This window comes from Corapipo altera, unplaced genomic scaffold, assembly GCF_003945725.1.
Source record: "Corapipo altera isolate COAL_440 unplaced genomic scaffold, ASM394572v1 1, whole genome shotgun sequence".
NCBI lineage: Eukaryota > Metazoa > Chordata > Aves > Passeriformes > Pipridae > Corapipo > Corapipo altera.
The window spans coordinates 5,202,589-5,220,641 of NW_020884873.1; the positions used below are offsets into that span (position 1 = coordinate 5,202,589).

General features: G+C 48.3%; 1 protein-coding gene across 4 annotated transcripts in view; it reads left to right on the plus strand.

Annotated features, from left to right (window-relative positions):
- Nucleotides 1-18,053, plus strand: part of ADA2 (adenosine deaminase 2) — a 55,862-nt gene that overhangs the window by 14,938 nt on the left and 22,871 nt on the right. For 2 of the 4 annotated variants that reach the window (XR_003529779.1, XM_027656130.1), the window contains exon 3: nt 16,187-16,512. Coding sequence is in view for 3 of the 4 variants with exons in the window: in XM_027656130.1 (XP_027511931.1) it covers nt 16,187-16,512 (326 nt within the window). In the remaining variant the exon portion in view is untranslated. Of the gene's footprint in view, nt 1-14,891; nt 15,133-16,186; nt 16,513-18,053 lie in introns of those variants that run through there. The other 2 variants (XM_027656149.1, XM_027656141.1) reach the window with 2 other exon arrangements.

Here is an 18,053-nt window from a genome sequence, read left to right on the forward strand (position 1 = left end):
AAGCTCAGGCTTCATGTGGGACACTTATGGACTCCAAAGTGCTCTGCAGTGCAGTCAGAGAGGGCTTCGCCCTCCCTCCCTGCCATTTCCCCATGAGTGTGGCTGCCCAAGGTTGCTGAAGGAGAGCCTTCCCTCTCAGAAATGGTGGGAGAAACTGAGGAAGCTTTAATACGGCTGCTGGGCTCGACAGTCCTGCCCTGGCCCCTCCCGTTTGCACATTCCAGAGGTTTTGCTGCCAAAAAAAGACCCCGGACAGATAGACAGACAGTGTGCACTGACATGACAGCCAGTGCTGCTGCCTGCCACTCCCACCCTACAGCAGCAGGGCAGAGGCTGGGAGTGGGGGGCAGTCACTGGTGTGGGGGTCTGTGACATGGACAGTTTCCACTTGAGCTGAAAGCTGCCTGTTTGGGAAGGTTTGGGGTGCAGAAGCCCAGGTTAAGGGGCAGTGCTTCTCAGGGAGGTCATGGCCAGAGCTGCTAAGGCTGCTCCTTGCCATCCCACATGTGGCAGCAGGCTGGCCAGCACATGACAGCTTGAAGGGATCTAGATTTTATTACAACATCACCTCTACCATAACACACCCAAAGAAGGCCCTCAGCTGCTGATGAGCCTGCCCTGTGCTCACAGGCTTGACCTCGAAAAGTTGTGGTCTGAGCTCTCTTTTCCTTGCCTACCCAGCCCTTTACACAGAAATTGCAGCTGCTGCTGAAAGGTGCTCATTTTTCGTCTCACTCTTGCAAGCTGCATTTCCCTTGCCTCCATCTAGCTCCCTTCCCTTATTTAGTTCCCTTCATGTTGTTTTCCCCTGGCTTTTCCTTTGTTTCTTTCATGAGGAAGCAGCACATCATTATGGCTGGTCTTTCTCTGGAGCTCTCCTAGCCGAGGTCATTACTTAGCTTGTGAGATCCAACGAGGTGGCTGTTTGTATGGCTGTGAGACCTATGAAAAAGCAGCTAATCAATTCAGAAAATCATCTGGGTGGTAACCCCACTGTCAGCTTATTTTCTTCCCTTCCACTTAGACATCAAACTGGCTGAAGAGGGCTCTGGGGAATGAGGCAGGCACTGAGAGCTGCTCCTCTGCAGACACATCTGTGTCTTTCATCAGCAGGGCTCAGGGAATACCACTAACTGGAGAGGGGAAAAATCTCTTTGGAGCTGAGAGGCTGGCGGTCTCCGTCCTCTCGCTCTGAAGAGACCCTGCCCAGTGGGGAAGCAATCGTTTGAGAAGTGGCTAATGCACTAACGCTGTTTGGCAGAGACTGTCACAGAATACACAGAACTGGGGGAGGATGGGGGAGAAACACACAGCAAGGAGGGCAGCGTTGGGTACACCAGTGAGCACACCCTGGTTGCCAAAATAGCTTGTAATGGCTAAGTGGAGCAGCAACTGGCAACAGCACATGCAAATGGCCTTCTGGTGAATTAACTTACTAATTGTTGTGCTTCACTTTCACTCATTCTTTCTCTGGTTTGTGTCTTTGGGCACTACACAAGAACTGGGAATGCTCAGAGCCATAAAGCCTTTACCATCACCAGTTTTAGTCACTAGAAATAAAGATGCACAGCATCTTGTACTCTGGGACTCTGTGGTGTCATTCAGAGAAGATAAGTCACATCTGAAAGGCGTTCTCTGTCAGACCAGCTAGCCCTCTGAAGGGAGGGTGTGGATGTGCATGGCTGTGTCACAGAATCACAGAATGGTTTGGATTGGAAGGGACCTTTAAAGGTCATCTAGCTCCAACTGCCCTGCAATGAGAAGGGAGATATACCTTCAACTACATCAGACTGCCCAGAGCCCCATCCAACCTGACCTTAAATGTTTCCAGGGATGAGACATCCACAGCAATCTTCTGTGTGCATCCTATTCCAGTGTTATATCACCCTCATCATAAAAGATTTCTTCCTTATATCTAGTCCAAATCTAGCCTCTCTTAGTTTAAAACCAGTATCACTTGCCTTATCACAACTGGCCCTACTAAAAAATATGTCCCATCTTTCTTATAAGTCCCCTTTAAGTACTAAAAGGCTGTGATGAGGTCTCCCCAGAGACCTTCTCTTCTCTAGGCTGAATAATCCCAGTTCCTCATAGGAGAGATGTTCTGTCCCTCTAATCATCTTGCACAGCCCCCAGGGTGTGGGATTCATTCCAGCAAGTCTCACTGCCAGCAATAGCCCTGCTCTGGGAACTGACCAAAACTTCCAGCCCAAGGCATTGCCAACCACCCATTGCCAAGCACCCAACAGCCACTTGGAGGGGCAGGGGGCACTCTAGCCCCCTGAACCCTTTTCCATCCCATGAGGCATCAGGGAGGCTGCTGGGGGCAGAGTGGGACACCAGGATCCTCTACATTCCATCCCGGGAGTCCCCAGTCAGCACCAGAGTCACCCCCAGAGTTCTTAGCAACCACCTGCCATAAGGAACATGGCACAGCCAAAACTGCAGCTCCCACTGCATCACTCTCAGTCTTTCCTGATGCCCTGGCTGCTTCTGTCTTTTGTCCATCCTGAAACCTCCTGCATCACAGGCAGGGATCAACCCTGACCCGCACAGACTGGGATGCTCTGCTTTCCTGAAGGTCTCCCCTTCTTCCCTTACTCTACGACTCAAAACTGTAGATTTATCAAGCAGTGCAGCAGATCAAAACAAAAATGTTTGGCTGCTGCATCTTCTATTCCTTATCCAGCACACTATTTTTAGACACCAAAGTCTACCGTAAACCAAGAAGTTTAATGCTGACATTAGCTGCTTTGACTTCTAAATTTTTTACTGAGCAAAAATTCATTTTTTATCAACAGATTATAGGAATCATGATATTCAGACCTATAAGTGACAAACTCTTTCAAATATCTGTAAAAATGAAGTATTGTCTGCTAACCACACCTGACTTGTTTGCACACCAACAAAGCTGAATCCACCATCTCAAACTCCCATCCCATACCAAAAAGGGCACATAGCATTTTGTCCCCACATTCTAAGAAAGGTGGGGAGGGAAGAATGGGATTTTATACTCCTTTGAATTGAAATTATATAAATTACGTAGGTTGCTGTTTTGTTCAATTTACATGCAAGTCTTTTTCATAAAGCCAGGAACACTCACACATAGCTATGCTTTCCCTATTTTCCATGCATGGTACAGTGGTTCTACATTTATTTAGCAACAATACTGAACCCTCTGCAAAGGTTTTGCTGTAAGTTCAGAATGGGAGAACAGCCTGCATTTCAGGTTTCCTTCCTTCTGCAAGGTCGAGTGACATCCTGAGGTCTCCTTTTAGAAAGCTAACAAACCATGTTAGAAGAATAAAACAAGATCTTTAATGGAGAAGCCTTGCACTCAAGAGAACACACAGCACTGATCGAGGCCACAGTTCAATTCTTTGGCTCATTTTCTGCAGTGACACAGACAAGACAACTGCACACCTTTTTTTAGAAGCAAACTCTGATTCTCTTCACAGCCAGGCAACTTTGTCAAAGGATTTCAGAGGCAAATGAAAGGCTTTAACATTTATGAAATAGTAAGTGAATAAGTGAAAAAAAATTCCTTGAAACTACTGTTTAAAAAAAGCCCACCTCAAATATGGGAGAAAGCAGAAAGTTCAACTACCTTTAAAGAAAATGCCTTTCTACAGAGTAAGCTCAGTATAAAATGAAGATGTGAATTTGTTTCCTTTGGTCTCTCCAGCACTTCAAATAAAATAAAACTTTTATCCTATTATGTTTTAAAGCATGACTTCCAGCAGAATAAACAGTTCTTGCCTTATTTCCTCTATTCTACATGAAGCGTCCTACCCGTGGATTTGGCCAGCAGTCTGGAAAATGTCAAGGTTAGGAAAGGCTGAGCTTCATTTGGTTTTCACAGATCTGAGTAATGAATTGTTCATTTTAAAGTATTGTTTTAGCTTGAAAAGCGAGTCTGTAGCCCTGGCATCATGGGGTTCCACATCTGTCTCTCAGTTTCTCTGGACCATGTTTGCCCAATTTAATAAAAAGGGATTTTTTTTTTTAATGTTTTGCAACCCTGAAAACTAAACAGGAGGCCTAAGGCTTTAGTGGGGTTTTCCTCTTCATATACCCTTATCAACACAGCAGATTTTGCTTGCTAACACTTTATATCAATAGTCTCCTACACTGGCATTGCCACTGCAAGAAGACTGGATAAACCCAAGGTGCGGGAAAAGGAAGAGCATCAAGAACTTGCTTTTGACACTAGACAGAGTACTTGTAATTCTGAATGCAAATGGGAAGCAGAACCCCACAGGAAAAACAAAGGCATTTTCCTCCCCAGACAGGGTTGAGTCAAAGTCTTTTTTTCCCTTCTTTGTGTTTGCAGCTTGATAAAACTCCATAAAAGAATGAGCAGCTCAAAAAGATTCACTGGGAACTCATCTCTGTGTTTCACTGTGTGAAAACCAGAGATATTCTATTACATTAGAAATCATATCAGGACAATAGAAGGCAGTATCTTTTCACACTCTTCACATCTTACCTGTGGAACTTGCTTCTGCCACATGTGATGAAGCCCAGGGGTCTTAGCAGGATTCAGAAAACAGTTCAGCTGGTCTGAAACATTTTTACAGGCAATTTTAAAAGCTATAATAAAAGTAACAAAAACTTCTAGTGATGTTAAGTCCTGCTTACCAAAGCTAAATTCAGCCTTTGCCTGTGGAGTTTGGGAAATGTTTCATCAGTAGGGATGTTCTGCTCCTACCTACTGGAGGTTTTTGTGTTCCCTGCCCATGATGCTGATCCCTGGCAAAAACAAAGAGTTAGAAGAGAGGAAGAGTTAGTTTGATCAAACACAAAACCAGTTTTCCTACTTCTACTTCAACTGCCAAGCACTGAATATGCCCACTGTAATGCTGACCAGTCCTGAGGGAAATGCAAGGTTAGAGGGATGGCTCAAGGGAGAGGTCCACAGAGTCCTCACCCCAGGAAGGCCTTGTGTTATGCACTTATGGAGAAGTGCAAAAAATCTTTTGCCTTATACAAATGTCTTGGAGGAAGGAGTGAGTTCCACAGCTGAACTACCTGCTCAGATGTGAAGCAAACAAGCAAACTTTCTTCTTATTAGATTTATTTCCGCCAGAGGTTGATTTCACTGGCTGTGCTGTAGCATTTGCATTTCCAAAGGGAAAGTTCCTAAACGTTTTCTCTCTAAAAGTGTTTCACCTGTTTAAACACCCCTGCATGTTGCCAACAATGTGCACGTACCAGCTGCAGTTGCTTAAGGGCTGCTGGCCCAGGGACACAATTACCTGTGTCACTGGCTGCTGTAACGGAGACCAAGGATTTAACATCACCCAAAAAGGGACCGGCCTGGTGTGTCTGCTCGATTGTATGAGAACAACTGGAGCTCAACCACCACATCCACACACTCAGTGCTGTTCACACATGCGATGGCCTGTGGCAAGGCAGAGGCTGCCGAGTACAGCAGATGAGTGAAGGGGGAGGAGAGCAGCCCCCTGACCATGGCCAGGACCGCAGGGAGAAGCATGAGGGTCACAGCCTAAGCAAACCTGACAGCAAGTGTGAGCGTGTGTTTAGGGGTAGCTCTTAGCAGAAGCCATAGTGGGCAGATTGTGCCTAAGTGTGAGAATCCCCAACAGTGGCTGGAAGACTGAGACACCCCTGTGCTTTCTCCTGCCCATTGCTGCTCACCTTACCTGGCTGTGTGGGGAGGAGGCACACACAGGGCTGGCTTGTCCTCCCTGCCTAAGCTGGTACGTTTAAATTCCTCCCAGGGTGTCCACTTGTTTCCTGGCCACTGCATGCTGCTTGACCGGCCCATGGCCTTCATAGGCTCTGGAGCCCTGGGGAAGGAGGGTGCAGCCAAAGAGGCAAAGCACTGACTGTCCCTGGGGTGGCTGTGCATGGGATTTGGAGGGGGATATGTTGGAGGTGGGGAGCAGGTGGCACAGTGCTGAGCTGCTCAGCTGTCATGGGGCTGCAGAGAGACGGACGCAGCTGGGCGAGGGAAGGAAAGAGCTCAAGGTCTGGCAGTCTTTCTGCTTTACAGGTCTGTGGCCGGCACAGAGGCAGCAGAGAGTGATCCAGCTGGGATGCAGGGCCCTCATGACCCCTCGAGGGGCTGTGCTGTGAAACACCCTCACAAGGGTGAGATGTGCACGCACGGGGTCCGTGACAGCCTCACCCCAAGGCCCGTGCTGCTTTGTGCTGGGGCCAGTACCCTGGCAGCAGCCCCTGCTGCGTGCCAGCAGGAGCCTTGGCAGTGCTCTCTGGGGCATACATTTATATCTGCTCATGCAAATAACCTGGAAGTGTCCCCCGGAGTGGGACAGCTGGTCCCCGGCAGCGCTTTTGGGAGCATTCTTTATGTGCCCATGTAAGTACCCTGGCAATCTCTTTTAGGGCTCGCCAGCAGGGGCCCTGGCAGAGGCCAGGAGGCAGTGTCTTGCTGGCTGAAGCCATGCCAGCTGAAGCTTTCCAAAAGCAAAGCTTTCTTCTGCCCCAAACAAAGAGCCAATGTGGCTGGCGTCATTGATTTGTTTCGTGACTTGCTGCTTTTAACACGGCAGGAAAAGGCCAAGAGGAGTTTTAATTTGTCCAAATGGTTTCAGACAAGGTTAATACAACTCATCAATAAATGACACTTTTCATTAAGTTTTAATTACCGTGTCATTTCAACAGGCTGGACATGCCCTGCCTCCTCAGCATAGTCAGTGGTGTTTGTTGTTTTTTTCTTTAAGGTGTGCTTCCTTGAGCTTCAGTGATTAATTTCCATTGTGGACCTGGGAGCTGACAGGCTGCCGGAGAGCCCGACTGCCTCAGAGAATTCCCCTGGGCCCCCATCCCCAGGCTGGCAATTACAGCTTTACATCCATGTGGTGATGGGTGAGGCATGCTGGGCTGACACAGTGGCAGGAGGAGGTGGGCCAGCAGTTTCGGAGGCATTAAGATGCCTACAAACTAAAATGCCATTGTTGGATCTTCTTTCTTCATGCTAATGGAGGTGCTCCCTTCCAACAAACTGCAGCCTGGCTGTGTCTCAGTGCCTGTGGCATAGCCCTCTGTGCCTTTTATAAAGCCTGATTTCTTTCAGGCTTGATTTCTTCAAGTAGGGCCTTGCTGGAGAGAAGCTGGAAGCAGAGTTTAGACTAAAATCTTTGAACCCAGCACACTGCTGTACCTTGATACACCGTAGTATTGGTCCAGAAAGGGATGCTAGCCCCCTCTTCTCCTCAGGGGCTAGTGAGGATAGCACAAATCCTCAGGGACCAGTGAGGATGGCACGATGCTGAGCAGTTGATTTTTCCTGTCGTCACTCAGGGGTGGGTTCTAAACACCCGAGAGAGATGCAGACAGAATCTGGTTCAGGTCCAACTCAAAACAGGGTGTATTAACAGAAACTACCAGAATTGCTGGAGTCAGAAGTTCAGTTTGGCTGATTGTTTTCCCTCTCCAGAATGAAAAGATGAATATTGTTTTAGCTTAAGAAGGTCTGTGTGTGCCCATAATACCCCTGAGGCAGGATTCCCTCCTATGCACTGCACTGATTTCTGTCCCCAGCACTGTTTCAAAATTTTGCTAAAATGGTTATTTTTACATGGTTTACAATTCCCCTATTCACTCCCCTATTTTAACAGCAACTTCCCACATTCCTTTCCATGTGATCAAGATCAATTATAAGAGTAGAGAACTTCACTGCTGCAGAAAGCATAGGGGTGTCTGGTAAGGACCTTTTACTTTAAAATGCCCACTGCTGTTACCATAGGCATTTGAGGAGCTGTGGTGCTTCAGCCTGGAGATTGGCAGCAGATTACAGTCATCTTTTGCATCTACACCTGCCTTCAGAAGGCTCACACAGCATGGTGTCTAGTGTCAGGACTCTGAGTACGTTCCCTGGGGGTTTGGCTCCCTGGGCTCAGGGCTGACTTAGATAATCACACAAGTGTCTGATGTTGAAGAGAGCTCTTCAAAAAAGCTCTGATAAAAAGGCCCGGTGAGGGCCTGTCCTGCTGTTCACTAGCTGAGGCTCTTGCTCCCCAGCTGGGCTACCTTGCAGCTGTGTTGCAGCCATGCCTGTGCTATGTACCCTGTTTATATGGACCTTGCCCTGTGGATTTCAGTCCTTGAGTTGACCTTGGATCTGTCTCGTCACCATGGACTTGCCTGGCAGTCACTGGACTGTCGGCTGAACCTGATTCCCATCACCAGACCTGCTCTGTTCTTCTTGGTTAGGTATTGTGGGACTGTGCCTCTGCCAATATGGTCACTGCCTTCTGTCACCCTCCACTCACCTTCCTCCGTGGAGCAGCCAACCCTCGCTGCTTCCTCCCAGCTGACACGCTGACTGATGCCTGTATCCCTGATGTGTCTTGGGATTTTGCCTTGGCTGTCACCAACAGAGTGAAACCGCAGCGGGAAACAGTCTGCAGAGGACATATCGATCAGACAGAACATAAAGGAAGAAGCTCTCATGTATTATAATGCAAAGCAGGGATGGGCAGCAGCATTCCTGCATGTATGTGCCACATGCCAAAATCTTACTGTGTGCTTCAGTCGAGAGGGCTGTTTCTCAGACTGAGGAAAGCCATGGGAAAGGTGAGTTTTAGGCAGATGGTGATAATGGCTCTCCAGGGCTCCTAACATGTCACTCTGGATGGGGCTTTGCTAGGTGTGGATTGGGATCCTATGGGAGCTGGAAGGGATGGTTCCAACAGCTGTGCTTCCACCCACAGCTGATGGCTATACAGTGAACCTCGTGGCAGCACACTCAGGGCCATTCTCAGTGAGGTTCAAGACCCAAGGCTTGCTCACCGGTGATTGAAAGAAGGTGGTCTTGAGCTATCTGTTCCCAAGGTGGGCTGAGAACTGGTTGTATTCTCGTGAATACCAAAAGACATGGGCTGTTTGTCTCAAAAACCCTACAAGCCTCCTTGAAGCCTCTGTCCGTGCCTCACTTTGTGAGCTCAGTGATCACATTGCAGCTTGTTGCTGAAGGTCTTGCAAAAGTGGCACTGAACTGTGTGTTTCATGCTTTTCTAATCAGCCAGTTTAGGGTGGGTGCACTGAGGACTTTGCTGCTTGCTGTGGTGATGCAGAGAGTGCTGTAGTGCTTTGGTGAAAGAGCACCTCTTGGGGCAATGCAGTGATTTAGCTGAAGGTAAACTGTACCTGCAGGATAAGGTTGGGAGGTGCCAGGGGACAAGAGGCACAGTGCTTTGGGCTGGACTGAAATGCCTCTGAAGAACAGGATGAACAAGTCTAGGCATGCCAGAAATGCCCTGAGATTTGTCTGTAATGATCCCAAGTGGCTGGGCTCTACTGTTGAGTGTGTACCCTGGGCAGGTGGCTGGTGTTGTGATGAGCACTCTTCACCTTGCTTTAAGCTCTGTTGCTCAGGTGTTGCTACAGCTGATAGCAATATAAATCCCCACAGAGCCTAGCCCTGCCTAAGGAGCTGGGTAGTGCTTGGGGGAATGATGTTTTGCTGGCAGTGCTACTAGTGCTGACTGGCTTGAAGCCAGTGTCTGCATTTGTGGTATGGTATATGGAGGTACCTGCAAAGGGAATGATGTAGAAGCATTGTTTTGACATCTCAAGGCTTTTAATAAAGTTTGGAGGTTTGCCTAGGCAGGATGAAGCTTGGCTACAAGACAGGCACTTTTGGGCAGTCAGATTTTAACTCAAACGCTCCTCACTGCCGTTAACTTTGTATTATAAACCATTCCAAATGCTGACTTGCTTGTCTCGTGCACAAATGGAAAAGAAACCATACAGAGTGGGCTGATTTCTGAGCAGCTGAAGGTTGGGTGTAGCTGCCAATGTGGTCCCCCAGCCTTTGCTATCCTCTCTTCCAAAGCACTTCTGAAGCCTTAGAGTATGAGATAGAGCCATAGCTTTGGGATGCAGTGTAGCATATGTGTCTTCTGGTGGGACTTCTATGAGAGCCCAGGGTGAGAGAGAGTGAGAGAGAAACACGGTGCTTTGCCACTGCAGGGCCCTGTGCTTCTTACTGATTGGGCTTGAAGTCTTTGTGATGGTGGAGCAACGTGAGTGATGTAGATACACAGAAATGGAGAGCCAGTGAGATGGGGAGGTGGTTGACATGGAGACAAGGGATGTACTGGCAGAGGTCACAGGGAATCTCACAGCTGCAGTGACCATGGATGAACTCAAATCCTCTGTTCCAATGTGTGATGGACTCCAGGGGCAGAAGTGGGAGGATTAAGGCAGAGATGTGGTTGGCTTTAGGTTCTAGTTGGGAAAGTCACGTGGGTGGAATAGGAGGATGGGAGTGGGAAGGATGTTTAGATGAAATATAGCTTTTAGGAAAAGGAATTTTGCCCCGCTTTTTATACTAGGGCCAAGCCCCACCCGACACACTGATCCCTAGGAGTCACCACAGCCTACTGATGGATAGATACCATGGCTCAGGTAGGAAACTTGATATGTGTAATGCAAAAAGCAAGAAAACACTTCCCACAGTGACACTGGGCTTCTTTCTTCCCCAGAGTCATCCCCTAGGGAAAGTGAGTCAAGTACACTTGCTAATATTTCAGGATGTTTCAGTTGCCTAGTTTGCTCTCATATTTACCTCTGTAGGTAGGAGAGGGGGAGAATACAAGAATACAAAGAATAAACTTGAGGGTCTGCTATTAGTCTCTGGGAACCTTTGCACAGAAACCTTGGTGACAGCCTGGGACCTGTCCTGGATGGTGCTGAGCCTCTTTCCCAAATACCCAAGGCTCTCAGCTCCTGCCCTGGAGCCCTTGGCAGCCTGCTGTTTGCTCCCAAAGCAACGGGGTGCTCATGCACACCAACTCACTTTGTTTTGTACTTCCTCTTCCCAGACCTGCAGTATGTGGTAACAGCAGCAGGGAATTGGGATGGTCACGGGTGGAGGATTTTGGAGGAAATGGTGCAGTTTCACTTATTTATTTGCATGCTAAGCTCAGCAGAGCAGCAACAGCTTGGTGTGTGTGCTGGCTGCTGCACTCCTCTTGTTGGAGCTTGGACTTGTTTGGTTCCCAGAGCTCTGAGACTGCTCTTGTGAGCAAGATTTGAATTTCTGCAGGTGTGCTGGGAATAGTCCAATCACTTTGTCTCAGTTGCTGGTCAGAGGAATTCATGGCTATTATATTTGGAAGCCTTGCAATGATTACAAATCAATGACTCTACTCCTGGAGTGATTCATCATTAACCGTGGTGTTTAGTTCTTTCCCTGGCTCTCTCCAACAGCAGCTCCTGTTCTTGTAGCATCTCAAGTGTCTTATTCATTTTAAATCATCGGATAGCTATGGCTGTAGCTGAGGAGTGGAAGGACAGATGCACTGAGACATGGTTGTGCAGCTAAGGGGAGGGAGGGTTTAGAAAGGTGGATGGAGCACCTTGAGGGTGAGCAGAGCTTGGCTGTAGACTGGGGAGCAATGCTGCCAACAAGACCCAGGGCAGACCAGCGTCCTCTCTGCTCCAGGGCTCTCACTGATGTCCCTGCTGGGCTGGGCAGTGGGCCATATTTTTGCCTGGCTGGGCACAAAGTGGGGTGGAAAGAAATAAAAACACCAACCTGTGCCCAGTTAGACAAAAGCAGGGGTTATTTAGCAGTCCAGTGGGGAGGTTTTAATCATCCCAAGCATTCCAGGACAGGCTATTCTTAATAATAATTTATAACACTTAGCACCTTTATGTGTTCTAAACATTTTGCAGGCGTTAACCGGGGACTGGCACTATGGTCTCACCCAGGCCCAGCAGAAGGGCAGAAACTCTCCACAGCTTACCCTCATTCACCTGTGCACCTGCTCCCCTATGGCTGTATTCCAGCCCCTTGTCCTACCTCATGGTTTTCCTCTCCAATCTGAACTATGTCCCTTATGCAGACTTGATGTCAAATAGCAGCCATCCAGCCACTGTCCAGGGGACCGTGGCTATTTCACAGGCAGATACAGCAAATAATCACTGAAGCTAGGCAGGGAATTGGTCCCATGTCACAAATGAGGCAGCTGGCATGGATAGAATAGATAACTGGTGAGCTGGGAACATGTTTCTCAGCTCCAGCCTTCTCTTCCCAGCCTCTCAGTGATATTTCCTGGGCACAGCTTAGACTTCAGCATGTCCAGAGGGGCAGGGAAGCTAAATGACATCCCGCCCCTCCATACTCTCAGAAATGCTCCTTGGTTTGGATCTGGCTTATGCAAGATGGATTGCCCACACAGGAAGCACAGCCAGGATTGCATCACAGCCTCAGGACCAGCCTCTGCTGGATTTGTTATCACTGTAGCCTTTGCTATCACCTACACTCACTGCCAGGCTTTAATCTGGGGCTGGGATCTGCAGCAGCACACAGCAAGGTGACCCTGCACGCAGAGGCTGCAGCTGAAAGGTGGACTTTGCAGGATGCTGTAAAGCACTGTGTGAGATGCTGAGCTGAAAGACGAAGTGAAAAACACAGATCCACAAGCCTAATGCTGCTGCTGCCCCTGTGGTCCTTCCCCCTTCCTGCACTCCCACAGTTACTTGTGCTTCCCTTTGCACTGCTGCTGCAAGGGACTGAACAGTGGGAGCAGACACCCGGCTGGGGCCGCAGCAGGGAAGATGCAGGAAGGAGAGGTGGGAAAACATTCTGGAGTTGACTGTATCTGTCACCTCCTAGAAGCTTGAAAGGTTTGAAAGAAACTGGTCTGCACATGGAACTGAAACCGAACCAAGGGGAATTCACTGAGAGCACTAAGTGCTGGCCACCAGCTATTTAAAGCTTCCCATGCATCTGACATGCAGCTGGGCATAAAGGACGGGTATGCCTGCAGCTCGCACTGACACACCCTTGGCAGCTTTAAACTGGGCTTTGGAACACTGCCAGGTACAGCTGCAGCAGCTGGGAGGTCAGCGTGGGCTAGAAACCACCCAGGAAACCAGGGAATAGCTGGGCTACTTGATGAAAGAGAGGGCATGATTGGTGCCCCTATCAGCCCTAGCTAAACAGCAAGTGGGACCAGAGCCAGGGAGTTCCAGGTTATTTCAGGAGCCAGCTAAGACTGGACAGGAACTGCAATCACAGTCTTGTGGAGAGACACAGGACTATTGCACAACCTCCAGACGGGCTACCCACTTCTCACCAAGAATTCAAACTAGCTGAGAGATGCATTGGTGTGGAAATGACCCCTATAACATTCCTTGTTAGTCCTTCAGATAGGGCAAGTCTTCCTATACCATGCCTCCATTCCCAGGGAGGTCTGAAACCCGGGCTGTGAATGCCTGTAGGCACTAGAGGAATTCAGGTCCTCCCACAGGCTCCTGGCTGGTGGCATCCATACCCTGGCTTGGGTTGTCCCGTTCTCCCTCCTTCCACCCTCCATGTCCACACCGATCCTGCCTGAAAGAAGCTGCGGTCTTATTTCACCATGAATTCTATTTTCAGAGCATGTAACACATTTTAATAGGGAGCAAAGCATCTCAAACACCTTCTTATTTCCTAGCACAACCCTCACAACATCTGTACAGCACTCTCCTGGCAATGCCTGTGACTGCTTATGTGGAAAAGTCCCATTAAAGAAGTGTTTTAGCACTGGACTTCAGTTTTGTTTTTCAAACTCTATTTGACAGGATGAACCGGTTGCTGCAAATCTCAGAGGCCCTCTGGCAGGCATTTCCAAGACTCCTGCCTGGCTGTAAGCTATTTGAGATCCTTCACACAGCATTTTAACCCCCCTCAATGCTCCGCATTGGGAACCTGTCTCTAGTGCCTGACTGCACACTGCAGAGACAGTTTTTTAACTGCTTAGGCTGAATTTGGTTTTATGAAACTAATGCCAGGCTTTACTACTACGAGATAATTAGAGCAATTCCCTTTCTTCACTTATATTGCTCCCTTGAGTTATTTGCAGGCAGAATGCTTGTCCTTACTGAACCATCCCTTTTCACTCCATGCACTTTCCTCCTCATCCTTGGGTTGCTTTCATCAACTAATAGTTGCTGCTGAGAATATCTGGGTCATTTTTCCACGCCTTTGATCTCCCTTTGGGAGCAGGATCATCTATAGACCCAAGAAATACCCCATCCTGCTGAGGAGCAGGCAAAGGGGCACTCTGGCCATGCTGCCCTGGCCAGGGCTTGGAGAGTACTGCAGATCCCTGGCTTATCCCTGCATGGATCTTGGGATCCATCTTGATGACAGCAAACAGTAAAGGGACCAGGAGAGGAGGAAAAGCTGGCAGGTATCCAGCTAGGTTATTCAGAGTGGGCTGTCCACTCTGCTTTCAGTCTGTTTCAGTATTGCTAGATAACAAAATATAACATATTATTGACCAGATTCCACTTTCTCTGCCTCAAAAACCATCTTCACGACTGCTGTGGGTTGTTTTCAGCAGCTTTTGGCTTACAAGAGCTTTCTCTTTTTTTTATTAAAATTTAAAATCGTTAAAATTTTGATTAAATTAAACCAAACGGACTTTGTTCTCCACTGGAAGCTGTTTATGTAACATCTGTTTTAAATAAGTTTAAAACTCAGTCCATTCAACTGCGCAAAATAAAATGCTGAAATTACTATATCTGTTGGGGTTTGTTTTATTTTGTTTTTTGTTTGTTTGTTTGTTTTTTAAATCAGACTGTTCCCCCTCCACCTGACTTGCTTCCCAGGCTCCAGTTTAGTCCTGTGTGCCCGATGCAGTCCAGGGGCAGCCTGCTGGATTGACATCTGCCTGATCCACACAGCTGGCAGAGACCGGGCAAAATCGTTTAAAACTGATTGTACAAATTGCTGCTTTTTCGGATTAAAAAGCATTAGTAAGCAGAATTTGCAGTGTTTTTGTTGGCATTAAACGCATTGTGCTCTGTATCAGATCAGATAGCCGAACTTATGTGCGTTCCTGGGACAGTCTGAGCACGGCTCCCTTCAGCCGCTGGCCCGGGCATCCGCGTCCCGCTTTCTCATCACCTCCCCTGCCTCCTCCTCCTCTTTATATATTCATGAGGCAGCACGGCCGGGGATAAATAAAAGCCGAGCGAGCCGGGGCGGCAGCACAGGAAGAGGAACTGTGAGCGCCGGCACGGATCCTGCCTCCTTATCTTTGCCGGGACAGTGCCAGCTTGCTGGAGAGATAACTGTTCCCTGCTCTCTCGGGCGGCAGCTGGATGAGCTCTGGATGCGAGGAGGAGGCAAGCTAACAGTAAGTGAGTCAGTCTCACCAGGGATAAGATAACACCTTTTTTAGGATGTTTCTCTTTCTAAGTTCAGAACCAGGCCTGATGTGAAGTTGCATCCACCCCCCGCTCCCTTTCCAGCTGATTGCTCCCCCAGCACGCCTTCATCTCATGGGATCCACTACTGGGCCCAAAAGTATCCTTGTGGGCCCACAGGTGGAGGAGAGCTTGGAAGCAGAAAACACCTGCACAAGCAGGGACTTTCTGTGTAATTCACAGGGGACCATTTCAAAATGTTGAGCCCTTCTCCAGCCTGTTCTGCTCTGCAGAGACTGGCGTGGAGGGCCACTAAAGCCTGGTGTTGAAGGATTATGTTGCAGTTGTGCTTTTCTGGGGAAGGGCAGAGCTCTCAGACTTCACATGTGCCTGTCTCCTATGATCTCTTACTACTCCCATGGTCTAACTTTCATCCTCTTTCTTCTGGGATTGCAAAGAAGAGACACACCTCTATCACTGCAGAGGAACCTGTGGGGTTTTCTGCCCATAAATAACCCCTCGGAGAACTGGATTGTACTGAAAGGGTACAACAAGGTCTTTTCTTGGCTGTAGGGAATCAGGATTTGGTTAGCTCAAGCCAAAGCCAAAAGCACCTCAAGTCCTATGGCCCCTGCTTCCCTTCCTGGGACACTATCAGCACAACCAGGGCTTCATCACCCGCACCCCTTATTCAGACAGGGCTCTATCCCAGCTTGCAAGCAGAGTCCTGACCCCACCAATCCCTCGTTCCAGGGCTAGACCTTTGCCATGTTGCAGGTCTGTGTGATGTGCTACCAGTCTGACCCAAGATTCAATATCTGCTCTTCACCCTCCCCACAGTCTTGCTGTGTGCAATCAACATCATGGAGAGTGTGCTAATACACAGTCCTAAATACAGGGGACAGTGGTACCAGGTGCTTCCCTCAGTACTGAGCATCCAGTTGGCCCATCCTGCAGAAGTTATGTAACAACCTCATATCCCAAGGGCTCATTGCTCAGATGTCACTTCTCACCTCTGCTAATGCTTCAATCTTTTCTCCTTGCCTAGGTGCAACTCTAAGATGAAGCCCTCAGCTGGACAAGGTGTAAGGCTGGCATACCTCCTCCTGAGTTTGGCTCCTCTCTGCCTTCCCACCCCGCTCTGGAAGGACCGGGACTCCCTAATGCAGGAGGAGAAAGCCCGACAGACAGGGGGCAACTTGGTGCTGAGTAGGCAGGAAGAGCAGCTCAGTACAAAGCTCGTAAACCTCAAGAAGAAGGAAGTTGCAACAGCCACAACCGCGGGACAGTTTCCTCCAAGCATGCACTTCTTCCGGGCCAAAAGCCTCATTGATCAGAGTGTGATGTTCAGCATCTTAAAGCGCATGCCTAAAGGTAGGCTTGGCCTAAGGATTGCTCATCTTACCCATCCTTGTCTCACCTTCTGCTTTCTGTGGTTGAGCCAGGGCAAAGCGTGAGATGTGTGAGGCAATCTTATGAGGGCTGTAAGTCGTGCTCCCCGGGTTCCAGGAAAAGCTCTGCCTCTGAGCTCAGGGACAGGGCAGGGGGAAAGAGGAAGAGGGGGATGGATTGGATGAATACACATTTCCAGGAATTGTGGCATTTGGTTTAACTTACAATATGGATCCTTCAGCCTTTCAAGAGTGAAGAAAGGGCAGAGGAAGCACAGACAACAAGACATAACATCCACATTTGCTCAGCATGTTCCAGCCAGGGCCTTTCTTTTTCCCACATACACATTTCACAGATGTGCTACCAACCTTGACTTATTCCACAGCTTAGCCAAAAGTGCTGTATCTCCCAAAAAGACTTTCTGAGGGTGGTTCTGCAGCAGACCTGGACATCTGCTGGAAAGTCAGGGGCACTAGAGGAGGAAGGGGCTACCTCCAGCACTCCAAGTTTCTTTACTTGTTGTATACAAATCAAAGCCTGAGTACTTCCAGCACTTAAAGTAGGCTTGTAAAAGGAAGAGAGAGCAACTTTTTACATAGGTGGATAGTGACAGGACAAGGGGGAACAGTATTCAACTAGAAGAGCAGAGACTTAGATGTTAGAAAAAAAGTCTTTACTCAGAGGTAGTGAGGCACTGGAACAGCTTGCCCAGAGAACTGTGAATGCCCCATCCCTGGAAGTGTTCAAGGCCAGGTTGGATAGGGCCTAAAGCAACCTTCAACACTTCTCCCTCCCAGTTTCTGCTGTGGGATGCAGATCCCTGCCTTGCAGCATCCTAATCTATTACTGCAAATGATTACTATGCCAGAAATGTCATTATCCTTTCATTGCCAAATTGAACACTAGAAAGAATTTAAAAGTACCCCTCCTCTTCACCTCCAGTGGGGTATCATTGATACCAAGTTGGAACCAAAACAAATAGTTAACATTTTTCAACACAGGAGATGTTAAACTGGGTTCTTGGAATCTTTGCAAGAGCCATAAGGTCTTAGGGCCAAGATCACATCCTTGTAGCTGTTTGAGTAGGATCTAATCTTGATAAGAGCCCCTGGGAGTTCCTGTTGTTTCAAGCACTATTGTCAGTTCTGCTGCTGCTCACATAGGAAAGAAGGTGACATTGCCAGCGAGAGGAGGGTCAGATCTAGACAGCTGCAGCATGGCCAGTCTGTCACACTGGCTCTGCTGACAGCAGCAACCACAGTTCCTGAGCATCTTAACAGCCAGTCCCTCTGTCTGCACTGGGAGGTTATACACATTACAATCTATGTTAGATTAGTCCACTATAAATTTTAGTCTTGAACTTTGTCTAATGCCAAATACATACCAGTCTTCTGTCTTGTTCTTGCTATTCATGTTCTCCCTTTAACCCTAAGGCCATCAAAGCTATTCTGACTACAAGGTCTCCCCTAGACTAATAAAATACATATCTAAGACTTCAGCTCTCACAGTATCTTCCCTTTACA